Source organism: Arvicola amphibius, chromosome 7, assembly GCF_903992535.2.
Source record: "Arvicola amphibius chromosome 7, mArvAmp1.2, whole genome shotgun sequence".
Classification (NCBI taxonomy): domain Eukaryota; kingdom Metazoa; phylum Chordata; class Mammalia; order Rodentia; family Cricetidae; genus Arvicola; species Arvicola amphibius.
The window spans coordinates 18,023,910-18,044,641 of NC_052053.1; the positions used below are offsets into that span (position 1 = coordinate 18,023,910).

Genomic DNA, 20,732 nt, shown 5'->3' on the forward strand with positions numbered 1-20,732 from the left:
TCTCCAGGTCATAATAGAGCCAAAATGCTAACACATCAAAGTAAAGAAAGAATCTGGGGAGCGGTGGGAGGGAAGTGCTAGGATCCTTTCAAAGTTAAGCCATTCAGAGCAGAAGACTTTGCTGAGGAAATTCTAAGGACCAGGAGAGCAACAATTAACATATATTAAGCTCTGAAACTAAATAGTTGCCAAACAAGATTAGAGCATCCAAATTGTCTTAAAATTGAATGAGAAAAAGGGACTTCTATGCTGTGCATAAAGTAATTCATTTCCACCAAGCCCGAAATGGAGCACATACTTAAAGCATTACTCCACACAGAAGAGGAATAACTGCATTAAAAGAATGAGGATTGGGAAGGAATCAAAAATATAAAAATTTATTTAGTCATCAAGCTTCAGTAAAATAGCAAAATGAGTCAGGGGGGAAATTAACACATATCTTTAAGTAATTACTGTGTAAGGTGTCTTAATTCTCAAATTAGAACATGTATACTGACTAAATGGAAAAACAAACAAACCAAGATTCACCTATTTGCTAACTACAATGAATACAAGTCACTAGGAAAGACATAAACAGATCGAAAGTGGAAAGATGCGAAAAGATAATCTCAATTGAATGAACTGAAAGGAATCTGAAAGCAAGCGTGCACAGCTCTACCCATATCTGACAAAGCAGATCTGAAGCAAAAATGGTTCAGAAGACATGAAAGGAAGTTACTACATATTAGTAAAGGGAAGACCACATCAAGAAGATACAACAAGCTGTAATCTCAGCACCTGTGAGGTGGAGGCATTAAGACCAGGAATTCAAGTCATCCTCAGCTCACAGCAAGTGAGAGGCCAACCTCAGAAACATGAGATCTTATCTCTATAAGCCAAAAGCAACCATGATGGTTGATATTATTATGATCCTCATGAAGCAGTCAAAGTAATTAAATTGAGTAAATCATGAGACTTGTTACTTAGCTCTTTGCATTCAAATGCAAATCTTCATCCTCAGTCATCTTCCCAGTGAATAGATGCTTCTCTGATAACATTTTTGAATACATAAGTTGTAGTGGTCTGTCCTGTCCCTTTAAGAGACAAGCCCCTCCCTTTCTCCCTCTTTCATGAGGTAAGTGGATCTTCCACCTGAGTGGCTCTCTCTCTCTCCATTCCTCTTCTGAAGAGGTGGCTGCTGCCTCTCCTCCTCTACCCCTCCTCTCTCTCTTCCTCTCTCTCTCTTGCTCTCTCTCTTACTCTCTCTTTCCCTCCCTCCCTCTCTCTCTCCCTCTTCCCCTTCCCTTCCATGACCCACTGAATAAACTATATGCAAACCCTCTCTCTGCATGGCGTGCCTATCTGTCTCTCACCTGCGCAGCTCCTTGTGGGACCGACTATCCTGCTGACCCACCGAGGTCTCTCACCCACCACCTCCCACCCACCTAGGATCCACAGAGGCCTCAGGTGGTGGGACCAGCCATCCCTCATGGCCCAGTGCTGCCCCTTGGGGAACTGAGTCATTTTATCTAACCATTATATTGGTGCCATCAGACTTGGTAGGCCCTTCTTCCCCCTCCCTCCCAGGGCTGGGACCCAAAACCGGATTTCTCCACAACAGCCCCATGTTCTATCTGCCTGGTGGCTGACCCCCCCCCCCCCCCCACCACACACACCAGCAGCTTTGATTGGTGAGTTTCCCCCTTTCAGTTAGCTTAACCGGTTCTCCGAACCTGAGGCCTTGACTGTTGAGTTCCTGGCAACCCTCTGGTGTTCCTAGAAATGGGGTAAAGCCCCCAACCACAGCCTTTGTGGTTATGATTGATCCCTCCACTAACATTCATCTCTGGTTGCTTCCCTTAGCTAAAAAAATGTGAGTGGACCACCCGGGGAGGTCCTCATGTGCTAGCACTTCACACGCTGAGCAGTGCATTTGCTTTCGGACTTGGGGTCCCTTGGATTTTTTTTTTGGACTGCTTGTAAGTGGTCCCCACTGTGAGAGACTGACCGGGGTGGCCTCTAGCCTCTGGCTTCCAAGTTTCGCAGACCGAAGCCAGTCAGGCTACATTATCACCCTTCCTATTGAGAGATGATGTTCCTCTACAGGTCTTGAGGTGTCCACTGTCTTCACGTTTTCAGCCACCAGCCTATTAATGCTCTGCCAGTGTCCCATCAGCTCCTCTTTTCCCTTTGCTGGGCAGCCCCTTCCCCACCTGTCTGAAAATGTTCTTTTCCTCTCACTCCCATCCCATTCCTTCTATTCCGTCCCTGCCACTGCTACTGTTGGTCCCACGGAAACCAACAAGATTAGTCTGATCCATGAGGCAACAGTTTCTAGTTCCTGACTTTGCTCCCCACCATGGTTTGTGCCACGGTGCTCAGCAAAAGGGCAGATCACAGTACTGAGTAATTTTCCTCTCTACTTCATGTATAAAATAATGTGTAAATGGTGTGGCCACAGAGATGTAATTCTGTTTTAAATATATGTTCTATACAGCCTCTATGTCTCTCTTGTTATTATATTTAAACTCTTGTGGCTCAAAAAACATGGCTTCTCCATATAACTTGTGACCGCTGCCATTTTGACTGAGGTTAGGTGACCTTACCGCCATCTTAACTGAGGGCCAGGACAGGTGACCAAGTCCCACCATCTTTACTGAGGTATACCCTGCCTGGTCCCCCCATGCTGACTCTGTTACATGTGTGTTTTGCACAGTTGCATGCCTTTGGTAGGGCCCACCAAAAGCATCCACTTCACCAACTCCTGTTTAATTTATGTGTGTGTATGTGTGCCTGTATACATACATGTGGCTTAAATGCATGTATGTTTACTGTTAAATATTATAACTGTCCATTAGATCTCATTCCAGACTAAAAAGTACTGTCTCATGTTTTAAACTGGTATGTACTTTTAAGTCTCTTACAAAAAATACTATATATTTAATCAAATCCTGGTTTAAAACATATTAAGCTGTTTTCCACTATTGTCAGTTCTACTGTTAAGCTTCTATTGCAAAAGCAGTTTTTCTTCTTTCTGTCTTTTACAAGTGTAAATCTTGTACCTATTAAGTTGAGAGCCAGCCCAGACAAACTCAAACCCAGCTCCCCCGGCAGATTCTATACTGTAGTTATAACTCATCTATACCCTGTAAACAGCTCTCAGTTACTCAGAGATCTGGGGAATATGGCATTTAAACATTTAATTATTAAACTACTTTCTATGACCAAAGGAGACAGGTTGGCTCCTAGGAACAGCACTCTACTTCCTCCAAAGAAAACAGAAGACAAATGGGCACAAAACAATGTCCATCTGCAATTTACTTTAAATGCCAAGTGCTGACCACTGGACAAAACTGCCTTTCATCTAAACTGAAGATCATCACACAATGGAAAGAATCACTGGAATCGACAGCCTAGCTGCTCAGGTCAAGGTAGGCTTGTCTTCCTACAGATTTCTTAGCCCACAGGATCTTCTGGAGCCTGGCAGGCTCTGTGCTAAATAGCAAGAGGCAAATATGACCCTTAGCAGCCATGGAGGACTCAAGTAAGTTCTCTGTTTTTTTTTAAATCAATAACTCAAGTAAAATTTTATCCTTCTCAAAGATCTATGATGCAGTTTGACAGCTGAGAGGTTTTATTGTTTAAAAGGACAGCTTCACCAAAGAAATTTCAATAAGATACAAGATAACAAAATTCTCTCTCACGATGCCTTTCATAGTCTTAAAGATACTTTTCATTATGAAAAAATATCTGTCACAGTCATTCTGGTATAAATATGCTGCTGTTTAAAACTTATGTTTTCACAAACCCAAAACATTCTTGTGAGTTCCGAATTAAAGGATCCAACTTAAACAGGTCAGATGTATTGCTCTCAATTCCCTAGTCCTAAAAATTTTTTCTTCCTAAACCTAACTTTGTCCTTTCTTCTGCCAATACCTTAAACAGCTCTAAGAGACAGTGGACACTTCTATACCACAAACCCTGAATAGGAGTAAAAGGACCAACTACCCCAGGATGTGACCAGCACCCAGTTTTCTCAGGTTCCCACCCAAGACGATGCCCACAAATAAGCAGGAAGCAGTCTTGAGATCTGTCATCCCAATTCCTTTAACTTGATGTGTCTAACTTCCTGCATTTTTATTATAAAAAAGAGATAAGAATGTAATGGTCTGTCCTGTCCTTTAAGAGACAAGCCCTGCCCACTCCCCTCTTCTGCTGGGAAAAGCTGATCTTCCACCTGAGAGGGCTCTCTCTCTCTCTCTCTCTCTCTCTCTCTCCCTCATCTGAAGAGGTGGATGCTGCCTCTTCTCCTCTCCCCCTCTTCCTCACTATCTTCCTCCCTCCTTCCCTTTCTCTCTCTCTCTTTATCTCTCTCTCCCCCTCTTTCCCTTCCCTTCCATAACCCACTAAATAAACTAACTTTCTCTGCCTGGCATGCCTATCCATCTCTCACTTGCCGAGGCTCCTTGTGGGACCAGCTGCCCTGCTGAACCTCCTGGAACCCAGGAGGACTCAGGTGGTGGGACTGGCTACCCCTCATGGCCTGTTGTAGTCTCCCACCCGCCACTTCCCTAAACCACCCACAGTGGCCCTCTGTGAGCCTTGGCTCCCTGCCTGGGACCTGCTGCCTCTCGCGGCCTGCCGCTGACCCTCTGGGAACTGCACCATTTTATCTAACCATTGCATAAATTCCTTCTTGATTTTCTAAAATTGAACCAAAGATCTTAAGACTGGAATTTCTAAAACTACCAGAGAAAAGTAGAAAGAAATGCTTCAGGTTATGGACATTGAAAACTATTTTCTGAAAAACACTACAACAACTCAAGAAATAACAGCCAGGATTGATAAATGGGATTACATTAAACTAAAAAACTTTGGCACTGCAGAAAAGACATTTACCTTAGTGAAAAGATGGCTATAGATTGGGAGATTGATGAGAAAAGTGAGAAAAAATGAGAGAGTGATATCTAGAACTTATCAAGAACTCAAAAAATGTTAAACATTAGAAGAACAAATAAGCAAATTAGTGTAATCCCAGCCTCAGCCTCCATCTTTGGAGGCCCCTCCCCTGTGCCCCTTGAACCTTGACCCCTCCTAGAGAAGGGTCAAGGTAGCCCACCAAACCTTGACCCCCCTCCCCAGGAAAGGTCACGACCACTCCCACAGGTTATTTAAACTGCTTCCCAGAAAATAAACACTTGGTTTTCTCTCTTCCTCTTGGGTGGTCACATTGGCGGCTTCCCGTTTTCCCTAAAGGCTACCCAGAAGTGCAGGTGTCTAATTAAACCTGGATATCTTTTAATCTGGTCTGATTTGGCTTGATTGGGATTATTTTGCATTGGCGGAAAGGCTTGGTTAGGAAATATTCCTAACAGTAAATAGGCAAATAAACTGAACAGCTAATTCTCAAAATAATAAGTACAAATAGCCTATATATATATCTACATATCTCTATCTCTATCTCTATCTATCTATCTATCTATCTATCTATCTATCTATCTATCTATCTATCTATAAATGTTCATCAGCCATCCGGGAAATATGACATCAAAATTACACTTAGATCATCTCAGTTAAAATTGTTTATCAATTTTTGTATAATTAATAGAAGTTAATAAAATAAATTTCAAAATAAGTAAATAACATGTACATAAAATAGTCATTCAACAAAGCTGTTGTTCAAAACTGCTGTTGATGACCGCGCCACATTGGATTGCCATATCTCAGGGATCAACCTCAACAAAACACCTCTTACCAGTGTAGGGGTGTGGGGATTTAGAAATATTAGTAAAGAATGTGAAGACACGCGTGAAAATAATAAAACAGAAACCATAGAACAGTACCAGGAGGGTATTCCAGTGAATACTAAATTCATCTGTGCTTAATTTTCCCTATGCTTTTATACCCCATTACAAAAGGGGGACAAAGGCAACAAAAGACTTAACATGATGCATAGGACAACTCGAACAGTTAATTGCTTCAATACTTTGAGGCATCAAATCATTAGCATTCTGTTGTTTAGGCAGTAAAATCACCCTAGACCACTGTCCTGAAGGCAGCCACTTCCCAGGTGGCCTCATAGTTACAAAAGAAGGAGCAGAAGTATGTTTGCATCTCCTGACCATCTGTCGGGATGGAATGGATCTACTTGTATGAGCCATCTTAATGTCAAAAGAACCAAGTAGTCACATCCTGAGTTGGGACATGCAGTTATGCTTGTCAACCATTCTGAGCAACCGCCAAGTTCTCTGACCATCAGACAAGGTGGCAATAGGCTCACATTTTTGGGCCTCCACACACAGCCTCCCCTCTTCCTGTCCGAACATTTGCCATAATAATTAAAGTAGTAGCTACCTAGGTTTGTAACAAGGTGCTTAAGAATTTATATTGCGGGTACCAATACCAACAATGTTGTCATTGTTATGGGTACTACATGAATACTGTAGTTACACTCATAGTGAAATTATCCTCCAAGGAACCGTGTATCTCTGGGAATTCTCTTGGTAATTTTTAAAAACCAAGGAACATGAATAGTGAAATTTCAACAGCTTCATTGGGTACATAAGCCAGAGGCATGCAGAGAACATTTTTTTGCAATATGCAAATCAGTGCATTCTCTGAAATTCAAGTCCTACTTGACACACAAGGCACAGAAAATCAAGTACAATCAAACGTCACTGCTGGTTAGTGGCATGCATCTTTGTTAGCGCCTGTCAGTTTAGAAAAGACTTTGCTGCAGCCCCCTTTGAAACAATGAATAATTCACTCTTCACGAGAGCTTTCACATGGACGGGAACACTGCACAGATGGCATAGAAGCGTCCCTGGTCCACTTCTGGGCACCAGCCACTCAGAAAACCTACAGCTCACTGGGTCCAGGCACAGTAGCTAAGAAGGGATGGGGACCATCTGTGATCTTTCCCCATGTGGAACACTGCCCAGAGAGTCTCAAGTCTTAAACAAAACCTCAAACCTTTCCAAGCTCAGTAGAAAAATGCCTTCCTGTACTTCCAAAAAAAGTTAATAAAACTTACAGGATCTCTGAGATGACTCATTACCATGGTCAAAGCACGGCAAAGTTCAAGGAGAAGGCAGCTTCAGCCCCACTAAACACTGGCATAGACTTTAAAGAAATCCTATTATGCTGTTATGAAAATACAATCTATTTCCTTACTCCCTTTCTTTCTTTCTCAGCCGGGTGGTGGCGGCGCACGCCTTTAATCCCAGCACTCGGGAAGCAGAGGCAGGTGGATCTCTGTGAGTTCGAGGCCAGCCTGGTCTACAAGAGCTCCAAAGCCACAGAGAAACCCTGTCTCGAAAAATCAAAAAAAAAAAAAAAGAAGCCTGAGCTAGTAGGTCAAACAGTGTTGTAATTAATATGGTTTCTGTGTCACTATTTGGGTCTGGGCAGCCTGGAAAGGAACAAGTAGTCTCCTCCTACATGTACCTGGTGTGGAGAGGAAAACCTCTTCTCATAGGTCAGCCTGCTTCCTTCTAGTGAAAACCGGAAGCCTTTCTTCCGTATGCTGTCCTCAGAGGCAGATTTCCGCACCGCATCTTCCTTCTCTTCCTCCCCAGCCTGCTCCTTCTGTTTCTTTTTCTTTCTTCTGTTTTTCAGCTCCTTTTCACTCTTGGAACTCAACTTTGAGGCTACTGAAGAACTCTCTGAGAACACACCTATCCCACCTGCTCCGCTGAAGTCCCTGGATTCTGCAGATGCGGCTGCGGCCGCTGCCTAGAAGGTCACGAAGTGAGCATAGGTTATGTACAGCCTACAACGTTATGCATTTACTGCTTCATTTATCTAGAGCATCACACATGTGATCCTGAAATCCAGTTCTGTAATTTTGTTCCATACTTTGAAAAAAGAACATTTCCATAAACCAGAGGATAAAAATCAATACGGACGTAGACACATGCAAACGAATAAAAATCTTTTAATTCTGATCTTATGGCATATTAATTATCTACCAACATGAACACAACAAATATAAACACATTTCCCATGAGATCTAAACAAGGTTTAAAGAGAAATGTAAGAATTAAATTTTCCTATTTACCCATCAAAGGTATTTGCTCTTCATCACACTCAACAATGACTTCCAAACTGAGTTGTGGAATTAAACTCAGTCAAATATTTATTGGTTAAACCTTTAACCTTTTACTTTAATTATTTAGTTAGGAAATGTGCAAGCATGTCACAGATTATATAATAGAGAATCCTAGGTTGTAGGAATGGATTTGTAAATGATAACCAAGTGGCTTAAAAATAGTATAGTTGCTAATATCTCAGTCTAGTATTTTGGTCTTTATTATGCCCTGAATGATAGTGACTAAATGCAATGGACAATAAAAGAAAAAAATCAGTCGGTTGGATTAGTGAACGCCGGTAAGTCAAGCAATAATGTTTAGAAAAATACTCGCCTTGCCGTGCATCCTCACTGAGTCTACGTTAAGAGTCTTCAGAACAAGAAACTGAGAGTGTTAGTGTGACCATGATTTCATCTTGAATGGGGTTTTGTGTTTCTAGAATTTGTGAAATCATTGTAGTGTGACTTGAATTTCCTGATGTCCCTCACCTCTAGTGATGCTGTGTTGAAGAAGTCACTCTGAGTTCCTGTTTGCTGGCATAGGAAGGAAGCACTCCCATTGCCAGCACATTGCTCTGCTACTTTATAAGAGTCAGGGTGTGAGAATACTGATAGTCAGCATCCTCGAGATGTCACAAGGAGGAAAGTGCCAACAAAGCAATTGTAACTATCTGTATTTTGATGCCCTTAGTGTTTGCCATAATTGCCAAATCAAGCAATATTCTGCTTACAACCAAACAGGTCCCTGACACCATGCACACCTTTGTTTTTCCAATGTCAACAGAAACATGCACATCAGAGAATGGAGATAAACACAAAGGTCTTTATGCTCGCCAGCTCTACCTGCGCCTCCTCCTGCTGCTTCTTCAGCTGCTCCAACATCTGCTGAAACTCCGCCTCTTTCTGCTCAGCCTCCTCCAAGGTGGCCTGATTCTGCTCCTCATAGGCCATGGCCACCACAGCCAGGATCAAGTTTATCAGGTAGAAGGAGCCCAAGAAAATGACCAGCACAAAAAATATCATGTATGTTTTCCCGGCAGCACGCAGGGTCTGTAAAAATGGAAGGAACGTGTTGGTAAATTTCACATTGGCAGTTCCGAGCTCCCTCTCTAAGCAATAAAAGATTCCTCAGCGGTTTCCTTGGCCACTGCATCCCTTGCTTCCCGGAAGAGTCATTGCATCCGTTCTCACCAATTGATAAAGGTTTTCCCAGAAGTCTTGAGTCATGAGACGAAATAATGACAAGAAGGCCCAGCTGAATGTGTCAAAGCTCGTGTAGCCGTAGTTGGGGTTTCTTCCAGCCTTCACGCAGATGTACCCTTCAGGACACTGGCTGTAATTATATTAGACAGGAAAGAGGAACTCAGCATCTGTGAATTATTTGGTCTGTTTTTTTTCATTTTACCTGATGTGAATTATTTGTACAAGCTCCAGCAAAAGTCTGTATCTTTGGCTTTACCTAGCACTTACTCTGCACTAGGTGGGCTTTCCTATGTAGAAACGTAATTTACCAAGTCTATTTTGTGGATTTCTCTTTTATATTTACCACACATCTATATAAGATAATCCTATGTTTGACAATTTATTTTGGGATGATAGACAGTATCAGTTATTTTCACTGAAGATGTTTTGAGATATAAGTGGTATGTGTGTGTTTGTGTGTCTACGTGTGTCTGTGTGTGTGCACTAGAGCAGAGAAGAAAAGACACCATTGGATTGGCATCCTGAAAGGAGAGAATGACACTGTACAGTGGAGATCTCTTTGATACCTTACTGATTAACCAAAGCTGCCTTTAGTATTGGGACTGCCATTTTTGGGCTGATCATACTAATTTCCGTACACTGTTAGCCTTCAGAGACCTCACAGATCATCACGGAGTAATAAAAGAACCTGCCTCAAAAAAAATTCAAATATTCAATAAGATACTATGTGGCAAGCCTTTGATACCATGCAGTTGGGGAGTTAAAATGTTTGTCTTACCTATCACAGATCTAATTAAAGTAGATAAAGTCTGCACAGTTTTGATCATAGGAACTAAATGTAAACCATGTTGTCAATGAGAACTTTGGTAAATGTATCATTTGCAAAATGTCTATAAGAGTATCAAAGAAAACACATGAGATTTTTGCCTGGGTTTTGTAATATCAGTCCAAGAAGGGAAAGCTACTTCTTTCTCTGAACTTTCCCAGGCTTTTTTCCCCATGTATAATGCTTCTTAATTACAAATATTTCCACAATGTTAAACATAATGAAAAACTCTATATTGCAGCCATAATACACTAATACATTTAATCTATGGTATTATTACAATACCCGTTTATACTTGGGAAAAAACACAAGGCAAGCAGAAATGACAAAATTGGCTAGAGTCAGAATTTGAACCCATGGGGACACTTGAGTCTATTTTATGCACTTTGCTTTGCTGAAATATAGCAGGCATCCAGTCACCATGTGTCTGATACAGTGACCTGGTCTTCAGGAATTTCATGTTCTAAGCTATGGAGATCAGATTAGCTTAAATAAATGATCACATACTGGTATATGATTATGAATTCTAATGCTTTTGCTCTGAGCATCTATTTTCCTTTGTCCTAATTTGGAAGATTAGTTGTGACCTGGTATGGAAAAGTAATTGTTACTTCTGAGCGTGTAAAAGAGGTGAGAATCCACACTTACCCTGGCTATGAAGTAGAATTTTTGTAGGGCTTTGAAGGAAGAGTGAGTAGGGGTCAGGTGGGTGGGAGGTGGCAGATTATTGAGGTCAACTGAGTGTCAATAAGAAGAGTAACTTACCCTGCGTCAGAGCTGTTCCCACAAAGCAGAGCATCGTTCTGCCCTTCCAGAAAATAAAAGTGACCTATTTAAAGAGCAAAGGATAGACTCATTAGAAGACCTTTAAATATTTAATCATTATGCTCAGACAAGGAAGTTTATAAATGTGTTTAGTTGTAATAAAAAATAGATAAAATAATTGACAGTCATGGGTTAAATTTCTTTTTCATAGGAACTGAGTTTCAAACAACTATTTGATTCAATACTGCTTGGAAAAATTACTTTAGGAAGAAATCTTTCCAGAAGCAATAATAATAATAATAATAATAATAATAATAATAATAATAATAATACTTTCTGTTCGTCATTTATTACAAAAAACAAACTCAAACTGCTTAGGGACACTTCAAGAGAAAGCTTTAGCATTGAGGCGCTTGCTTGGCACAGGATGAGAGCATAGGAATGCCTCCTTCTCAGTGGTGGATGCAAAAGGAATTTTACTCTGAGTACTTTTTGCCCAGACTTGATATAGATGCAGCCATTCCCCGCCAATTGTCATTTAGTTTCTTGTGAGAAGTGGGCTTAGTTCCCTCCTTATAATGCCTGGTTCAGCTTTTTTTCCCTTGATTTATCTCTTTGAAATGAGCAAAATAAACTCTTAGCTTGGAAAATGTAAGCTGTCTAAATATATGCAATTTATTTTTAAGGTCCAACATATATAATTTAAGAAGTTGCAGGAATGTTTTGAGGAACTACACACATGCACAACACACACACACACTCACACATACCTTAAAAATTTACCGTGTTGATACTTAAGATTACTTAAAGTCTTGTATTCAAGGAATACATGAATAGATTGTGTAGGAAAAACTAGGTCATAATTTTACAAAATATTTTTAGATCTTTACATAAAACCATAAAAAGTCCAAATTGTTATGCACTTAATGGCAAGGCTAACACACTACCAAAAATGCATTTGGCTGTTGTACAGGTAAAATATTTAAATGCTCATTTTTATCTTTTATTTAAAAGCATTTTATGAACACAAAAATAGGAAAAAAATGTGCAAATGATATTGGTGATTGGGTTGCCTAAAAAAAACCCGAGGACCCCAAACAAGGAGTAAGATGAAAAATACGCTGGAAAGTAGACTTGCTGTGATCAAAAACAATCGCTCATGAAGAATCCTCATGGCTTCCTTCAAAATGCTACCACCTGGTAAAATAATGTGCACAAACATCAGCAGGCATCCCACAAGGTAGGAGATACATCACGTGCCACCGATGCTAGAAAACATACTTTAAAATTCTCCACATTATTAATTAAGGAACAAAGAAAAAGAACAGTCAAGTACTGATTTTTATTTTCCTCTCCAGGAAGATTTTCAAATATGGTAAGAATCTATATTCATCGCAGTCCAGGGGCTTGAGCCTGCCAGTGGGGTAATCTATGAAGCAGTGTGGCCTCTGAGGAGAGCAATTGGACACTGTGTCTCCGCATTCTTAGCTACAATCAACCCCTCCCACTGAAGCACTATAAATAGAAATCCATCTGTAGCAGTACAGACGCAGAGAAAAGATTTATGGGCAAAGTTCTTCATCATCTATTATATTATTAGTGAGTAGAAAACCTCATACTCGGGCTGTTAAAATCTCTCATTTTTTTCCAATGAATCTTTTCAAGTAAAACCTTCATAAGAATATAAACTATAAATGTAGTATCAAGTGAGTGATGATAAAATCTCATATTTTTATAAAAAAAAACCATGCTGACCATGAAGGAAATCGCAGAGTAAAAAAACTCCCTGGAATACAGGTTACCAAGAGAGAGTGGAATTTGACTAATCTGGCAGTTCATGGGGAAGTAGTTTAGGTCATCAAGTGACAGAGACACCAGCTTCAATAAGAAAAAATGGTAACTTACAACATAACATCAACCTATTCTAACATCCTTTTCTCAAATAAAATCAAATGATAATGATACACAACTCTAATATGAAGACTCATGCAAAGGAATAAATATTAAATTGTCAGTAACGGAGTAACTAAATCATGGCTGCTTACCTTTCTGATCAGTACACAATTTTGGATTTCACCTTGGCAAATGTTTTCTCTATCCAGATAGAGTATATGGACTGAATCAACCAAAAAGATTCAAGTCTATTCATTACATGTATCCCAGGCTAGCGTTGGATTCATTATGTGCCTAAGGATAACCTTGAACTTCTGACCTTTCATCTACCTTTTAAATGCTGGTATTGCAGATGTATGCCACTATGTTCAGCTAAGGCTGTTCTAGAGATTAAACTGCATGGTAGGCAAGCACTTTATTATTTTTCTAAGCTTGTTTTTCAGCCTCTCTCCTGGTCGTTCTCATGAGACGCTGCAGTATAAGGCACTGAATGAGTCGAACTAATGTCACATTAAGATGTTTGTAATTAAGTCTTTGAAGACCCCAAAAATTCTACTAAGGAATTTCTACCACTCACAAACATTTTCAGTAATGTAGCAGGATGCAAGATTAACTAAAAAAAAAAAAAATCAGTATCCCTTCTTTACACAGATGATAAATGGGCTGAGAAAGAAATCAGAGAAACATCATCCTTCACAATAGCCACAAATAGCATAAAATATCTAGGAGTAACTCTAACCAAACAAGTGGAAGACTTGTATGACAAGGACTTTAAATCTTTGAAGAAAGAAATTGAGGAAGAAACCAGAAAGTGGAAAGATCTCCCATGCTCTTGGGTAGGTAGAATTAACATAGTAAAAATGGCAATCTTACCAAAAGCAATCTACAGAATCAATGCAATGCTCATCAAAATCCCAGCAAAATTCTTCACAGACCTCAAAAGAACGGTACTCCATATGGAAAAGCAAAAAACCCAGGATAGCCAAAATAATCCTGTACAATAAAAGAACTTCTGGAGGCATCACAATCCCTGACTTCAAACTCTACCACAGAGCTACAGTATTGAAAACAGTCTGGTATTGGCATAAAAACAGACAGGAGGACCAATGGAACCAAATCAAAGACCCAGATATTAACTCACACACCTACGAACAACTGATTTTTGACAAAGAAGCAAAAAATATAAAATGGAAAAATGAAAGCATATTCAACAAATGGTGCTTGCATAAATGGATATCAACATATAGAAGAATGAAAATAGGTCCATTTCTATCACCATGCACAAAACTCAAGTCCAAATGGATCAAAGACCTCAACATAAAACCAACCACACTGAAACTCATAGAAAAGAAAGTGGGAAATACACTTGAATGCATTGGCACAGGAGACCACTTCCTAAATATAACTAACCCCAGTAGCACAGACACTGAGAGCAACAATTCATAAATGGGACCTCCTGCATCTGAGAAGCTTCTGTAAAGCAAAAGACACTGTCAACAAGACAAGAGAGAAGCCTACAGAATGGGAAAAGATATTCATCAACCCTACATTGGACAGAGAGTTGATCTCCAAAATATACAAAGAACTCAAGAAATTAGTCATCACAAGAACAAATAATCCAATTTAAAAAATGAGGTACAGACCTAAACAGAGAATTCTCAACAGAGGAATCTAAAATGGCTAAAAGACACTTAAGGAAATGCTCAATATCCTTAGTCATCAGAGAAATGCAAATCAAAACAACTCTGAGATTCCATCTTACACCGGTCAGAATGGCCAAGATCAAAAACACCTTCGACAGCTTATGCTGGAGAGGTTGTGGGGTAAGGAAGCACTTCTCGGTTGCTGCTGGGAGTGAAAACTGGTATGGCCACTTTGGAAATAAGTATGGCAATTTCTCATAAAATTAGGAAACAATCTACTTCAAGACCCAGCAATACTACTTTTGGGTATATACCCAAAGGATGCTCAATCATACCACAAGGACATGTGCTCAACTATGTTCATACAAGCATTATTTGTCATAGCCAAATATATATATAACATAACCTGGAAAGAACCTAAATACCCCTTGACCAAAGAATGGATAAAGAAGATGTGATACGTTTACACAATAGAGTACTACACAGCAGAAGAAAATGACATCTTAAAATTTGTGGTCAAATGGATGGATCTAGAAAACATCATACTGAGTGAGGTAATCCAGACCCAGAAAGACAAATATCATATATACTCACTCATAAAGTGGCCCTTTAGATATAAAGCAAAGAAAAACCAGCCTACAATTTACAATCCCAGAGAACCTAGACAACAAAGAGGACCCTAAGAGAGACATACATAGATCTAATGTACACGGGAAGTAGAAAAAGACAAGATCTCCTGAGAAAGTTGGGAGTGTGGGGATCATGGGAGAGGACAGAAGTGTGGAAGGTAGGGGAACAGAGAAGAACATATAGCTCAATAAAAAAATTAAAAAAAAGATGTTTGAAAACTCCTGCCCAATGTCTATATAACAAAAGCTTTTGATTATATACATCATGATGTAGGATAACTTTCACCTCTGGTCTAGGAACAGGCTACACACTGGCTATTTCATTATGTCACTTGTTGGATTAGGATAAAGCAACGATAAAATTTGGTATTCTTAAGACATGTAAGACGTTATTGCAAATTAGTCTACGACATTTGGTTCATACCCAACTTTAGATACTTTCTACCACATACAACTCTTAATATTTTAAGAACCAAACAATGTAATGGCTACAAGAGTATATCTTACTTTTATCTTCAATGTATTCATCCCAGTTAAACATGTTCACTGTTCTATTGAAGGCAGTACCGTTCCAGTCCAATGAATTATTAAAGAAGGAAGTGATATTTATTTCAAAGGTAGAGTTTTCTGGGGGCCACTGCAAGCATTTATTCCTCAGGTTGCCCATGAACAGCTGCAGCCCGATTAGCGCAAAGACACTGAGACAGAACACCGTGAGGATCATGACGTCAGACAGCTTCTTCACCGACTGGATCAGGGCCCCCACGATGGTCTTCAGGCCTGCAAACAAAACCAGAGAGAGGGGCTTATCACTTGCAATTCAACAGAGAATTCACCAACAAAAAAATATGAGCTTGTCCCGGAAGTATGAATGTCATGCATAATGCCAACAATATTAATGTTTGTGGCCCAATAAAAACGTCACAAAAAGCCTGCTAGCTGGTGGAAATGGATGAAAGCCAAACTTACATGGTTTTTAGAAAATCAAATGGAAATGAATCAAATGTTTTCACACGCTCCTTACAGCAAAAGATACGATTGGGTTACTCATGCTGGACCGTCCACCTTGTGTCAAGAGTTCGCTTTTCTTTGCAGATGTCTTACTCTCTAACCCCGTATTGGATTTTAGACAAATCTATAGGAGTAGCGGAGTAGTGAAAAATCCTGAAGCCACTGAATGACCGTGTTTGAACTTTGAAAGCTTGAGAATGGGCCACAATAAGGAAGACATCTGCAAGCTGAGCCCCATGCAGCGCTCATGCTCCGTCTTGCTTCTCTACTTAACTCCAGTTAAGGAGACAGCCAGTTTTAGAGCTAATTGTTCAATTTTGCCTTGGCCCACGTGTCTCACATTTCAGCTTCTATGCGGAAAGCTTGATGCTGTAAGATGCAAATCAGGTAGCCTGTTACTGTAAGTGCCTCATGCAAAACTCGTTAAACTCGTTAAACTCGAAGGCTGATTTAGAACCAATTCAGAGAAAGCAACCGTTCAAAAGCAAGTAATCAAACCGATCCAAATGAGGATGGGTCAGTTTCTGCTTTTGACCATTGTCTTGCGGTACACAACAAGCAGCCAGGCCTTTGCCAAAAAGCTGTAAGCAGGGCATCAATGCAGCTAAAGTCAGCCTCGGTGTTTAACCTAGCTCTCACCTGGAATGACTGAAATGGTTTTCAATGCTCGGAGAACTCTGAACGTTCTCAACGCTGAGACATTGCCCAGGTCCACAAACTCTGTCACATATCTGCAATGGGGAGTTCACACACAAACACAATGACAGAACACAGGAAACAGTTGGAGATATAAGGAGCCTACCACCTTATACCAGTTTCTTCTTACCTGGGATTACAGAAATAGTTTTCAGAGCTCGCAAGACTCTGAAAGTTCGAAGGGCTGAAACATTGCCTAGGTTTACAAATTCTGTTACATACCTGTAGAATTAAATCAGAGTTATTCAGAATTTGGGGAAATCTAAGTCTATGTTGGTCTTAAAGCAAGACCGTTTCAACTTCAGTGAGTGCTGGCATCAGATTTCCCAATTAAGAAGAGAATGGCATTGCCATTGGTTATGAGCTGTTACTTGGGAATTGTTATTGCTACTTTACAGCTAATTGAAACTAAGCCATATAATTTATTAGGATCATTCCTACTTTCTCTAAACTGATTAATTAGACTGGAAAAAGTATTCCACATTCATATGATAACTAATAAGGATCCTTTATAAGTCAAAGGAAGCCAACAACCGAGAACTACAGTAGAGGCTCCGATTGCATTCATTCTACCAAGATAGAAAACATTACAAAAATACTCACGCAAAAGTAATAACTGTGAAGTCCAACCAGTTCCAGGGGTCCCGTAGAAATGTGAAATCTTCTAGACAAAAGCCCCTTGCGAGTATTTTAATAAGTGATTCAAAAGTATAAATTCCTGTGAAAGTATACCTGAGAAAAATAGCCGAGTTCACATTAAAGATTTTATAGGTGGTTCCATAGATATATTTAATTTTTAAAGGATGTTTTGGTGCCAGACCTGAAACCAAGGCCTCACACATAGTAAGAAAGTACTCTGCTGCTGAGGTCTACTCCCAAGCCCTGATGGTACATATCTTAAATCTGACTTGGCTGACACACATGAATACAGGCTCCACCTTGGTTTCTAATAGCATGCTTAGGCAGGGCTTAAGGCAAAAAGTACCACTGCATTCCAAATGATATTCTCATCCACTGCATATCAATAGACATTTTGCTTGCTATATTATTCAATGTAAAGGATGTAAAAAACACTACTCTGTATGATGATAGTATCTGAACTACTCCGGCTGACTTTCAGTATGATTTAAGCAGATGGATGCTAATCCCTCACTGAGTAAGGGCGCAGCTATCAGTAATCTCGAGCATGCAAAATTCAAAAGGCAGGTTAGGTCCACAAATATCAACAGGCAAATCAACGCAGCTCTTTGAGACACTGAAACCTCTGACCTAGAGCAGAAGTTCTCAACTTGTAGGTTGCAACCCCTTTGGGAGGGTCAAATGACCCTTTCACAAGGGTCGAATATTAGATATCCTACACAACAGATATTTAAATTGTGATTCATAACAGTAGGACACTTGCAGTTATGAAGTGGTAATAAAAATAATTTTATCGTTGTGGGAGTCGCCACAACATGCAGAACTGTACTAAAGAGTCACAACATTAGAAAGGTTGAGAACCACTCTCCTAGAGGAAGTCGGTGTGGACATGAATGTGAATGAAACTCATGATTCAAACGGCTAGAAAAAAAAATGTAGTAAGGAAAACCGGAAGTGTTTTGAAGTACTAAGTGAGTAATTGGAAACATGCATTTCATACTTACTCCACATTCTTTGTCCAGTCTGGAGGATTACTCATGGTCATAAATACACAGTTGGTAAGAATCGTGCACATGATGAGCACATTGAATAAAGTAGAAATATATTGTCAAGGAAAACAAAGTCAGCAGCATACCACCTTCATGCAAGCCCCTGTCGTCACCCCACCAACTCTAAAACTGGCATGCTCATTAAATACCACGTATTATTCTATCGTCAGCTTTCTTTCGTGTCTGTGCTTCAACTCTACATGCAAAATGTACATTCAAGAAACCATCAGACTCTCTTTAGACTAGTAAGAAACGTAATTAAGTATAGAGAATGCAAAGATCTGAGGTAACTGGTGAATAATTTATCGATGCAAATTTTCTTCAGGATAGAATCAACCAAACTACAGAATCACAAGTTCACTTTATAAATAAACTAGGCTCGTAAACATTTGACAAAAGAATTAAGCCGGGCGGTGGTGGCGCACGCCTTTAATCCCAGCACTCAAGAGGCAGAGGCAGGCGGATCTCTGGGAGTTCGAGGCCAGCCTGGTCTACAAGAGCTAGTTCCAGAACAGGCTCTAAAGCTACAGTGAAACCCTGTCTCGAAAAACAACAACAACAACAACAACAACAACAAAAAAAAGAATTAAAAGATCTAGTGAAATACATGATAGGTTTATTCTAAGGGTCACCCTGGGAGAATGTTGTACACAAAGTCCCTTTCTAAATGAAAGGCACAACTTCTAACAAAACATCCTGAAATATAAAAAAATATGGCTGCTGATAATACTGTTATCTCTTGGGTTCGCAGTATTGATCAACTTGGTTTTAAAAGGAAGAAAACAGAAAAATATCACAGAACTACCATGAAAACCAAACTAGCAAAACATGTTAAATATCCTATGACTCATTATACCTGATAGAGAGCCCATACTCAGCAAACAGTTCTTTTTATTGCCCCCCCCAAACAGAGAAAGCACTGATTATAATATCTGATTTGTTTCCCACATTACCCTCGAATGTATAGCCAGTACTCATCTTTCATTCCTTTGGCGAAATGAAAACAAGCAGAAAAAAAGTTTCTTATAAAAGGGGTCAACAACCAAATATTTGAAACGATCGGTGTTCCACATTTAACATAAATCGCACTTAAATTATAGAAAACACCATTTCTTATGAACGTACACATGATCGTAATCATCTCATAGATGAGAAAATGGTGTTCGTATTCTTTCTTGCTTCTTTTTATCATAAACCATTTAATCTCTTTTATGAAACAAAAAGGCCTTGTTGAAGGCCAGGGAGTGTGTAGTTTTCTATTAATCTAGAAAGACAGCTTTTACTTATAACAGGCATTAGTCAAAGCAATAACTGAGATTTTGGGTTTTAATAATATTCTTGCTTATGCTTAATTCTCAGTTTGATCAAATATATCTACATAAGAGTAATTCTAAATGAGTGATCGGGATCAACTATGTGAGGGCAGTACAGTCTAGAAATAGAAAACAGGATTTTCAAGAGGAAACACATTTTCCTTCATTGCTGAAAACACCAAAATATATGTGTGTATATATGTGTGTATATATATATATGTGTGTGTATATATACATACCTACACATATATTATTTAATATATACATATGGAAATTTACAATCAGTATAAGGTAGTAGAAGTCCCTCTGTGCTGGGGCCTGCGAAGATGCATAATTTCTTGGCAGATGGGAAACATTTGAAATGCATGATCCTTAACCACAGTGGTTCCAAACACAGTCCTGTGTGTTCTGACTTGGATCCATTTCCTACCCCCCACAAAGATAATTCCAAACATTCTCTACGTCCTTCAATTTCCAATCCTCTCCTTCCCTCCCTTTCCATTGCAAGTTGATGACCTCATTTCTTACTTCACAGAGAGATAATGATAACATCAGATTCTGCTTGCCACCCCAACTTGGCAAAGCTCTCTCTGTCAGGACTAGCCCTCTTTCCCTCGTTACAGTGGCGAGATTTCCATCTCTCCACCTGTATTCTGGGCAGCTACCTTTTCCAGATGTTTTAGGAGTATCTTAGCTCTCCATTCTCCTACCTTTTGTGTCCCTTAGCCTCTTCCCACCAACACAGACTTGGTTATGTCTCCCCCATCTTGAGAGAAAGGGAAGGCCTTCTAACCCACAACCCTCATCATAGCTTCCGGTTTCACATCTTTTCTACACTTCACATCCAAGGTTCTTGGAAGAGATATTTATCTTTCTTGTCCTTACGACCCTATCTCATCTTCAGCCCTCCAGTTATTCTGTCTAAAGATGAAAACCTCTATGTTGCTGCACTGAGAAGAAAAGGATAATCTATTATATGGTTATTGTCTGACTTGCA

The 20,732-nt window shown here is 39.7% G+C and overlaps 1 protein-coding gene across 1 annotated transcript in view; it reads right to left on the reverse strand.

Moving 5' to 3' along the window:
- Window positions 1–20,732, reverse strand: part of Scn2a (sodium voltage-gated channel alpha subunit 2) — an 82,995-nt gene that overhangs the window by 55,332 nt on the left and 6,931 nt on the right. Inside the window, 8 exon segments of the mRNA XM_038336059.1 lie at window positions 7,426–7,713; window positions 8,912–9,118; window positions 9,260–9,401; window positions 10,863–10,926; window positions 15,535–15,807; window positions 16,678–16,769; window positions 17,338–17,466; window positions 18,378–18,467. Coding sequence (XP_038191987.1) covers window positions 7,426–7,713; window positions 8,912–9,118; window positions 9,260–9,401; window positions 10,863–10,926; window positions 15,535–15,807; window positions 16,678–16,769; window positions 17,338–17,466; window positions 18,378–18,467 — 1,285 coding nt within the window.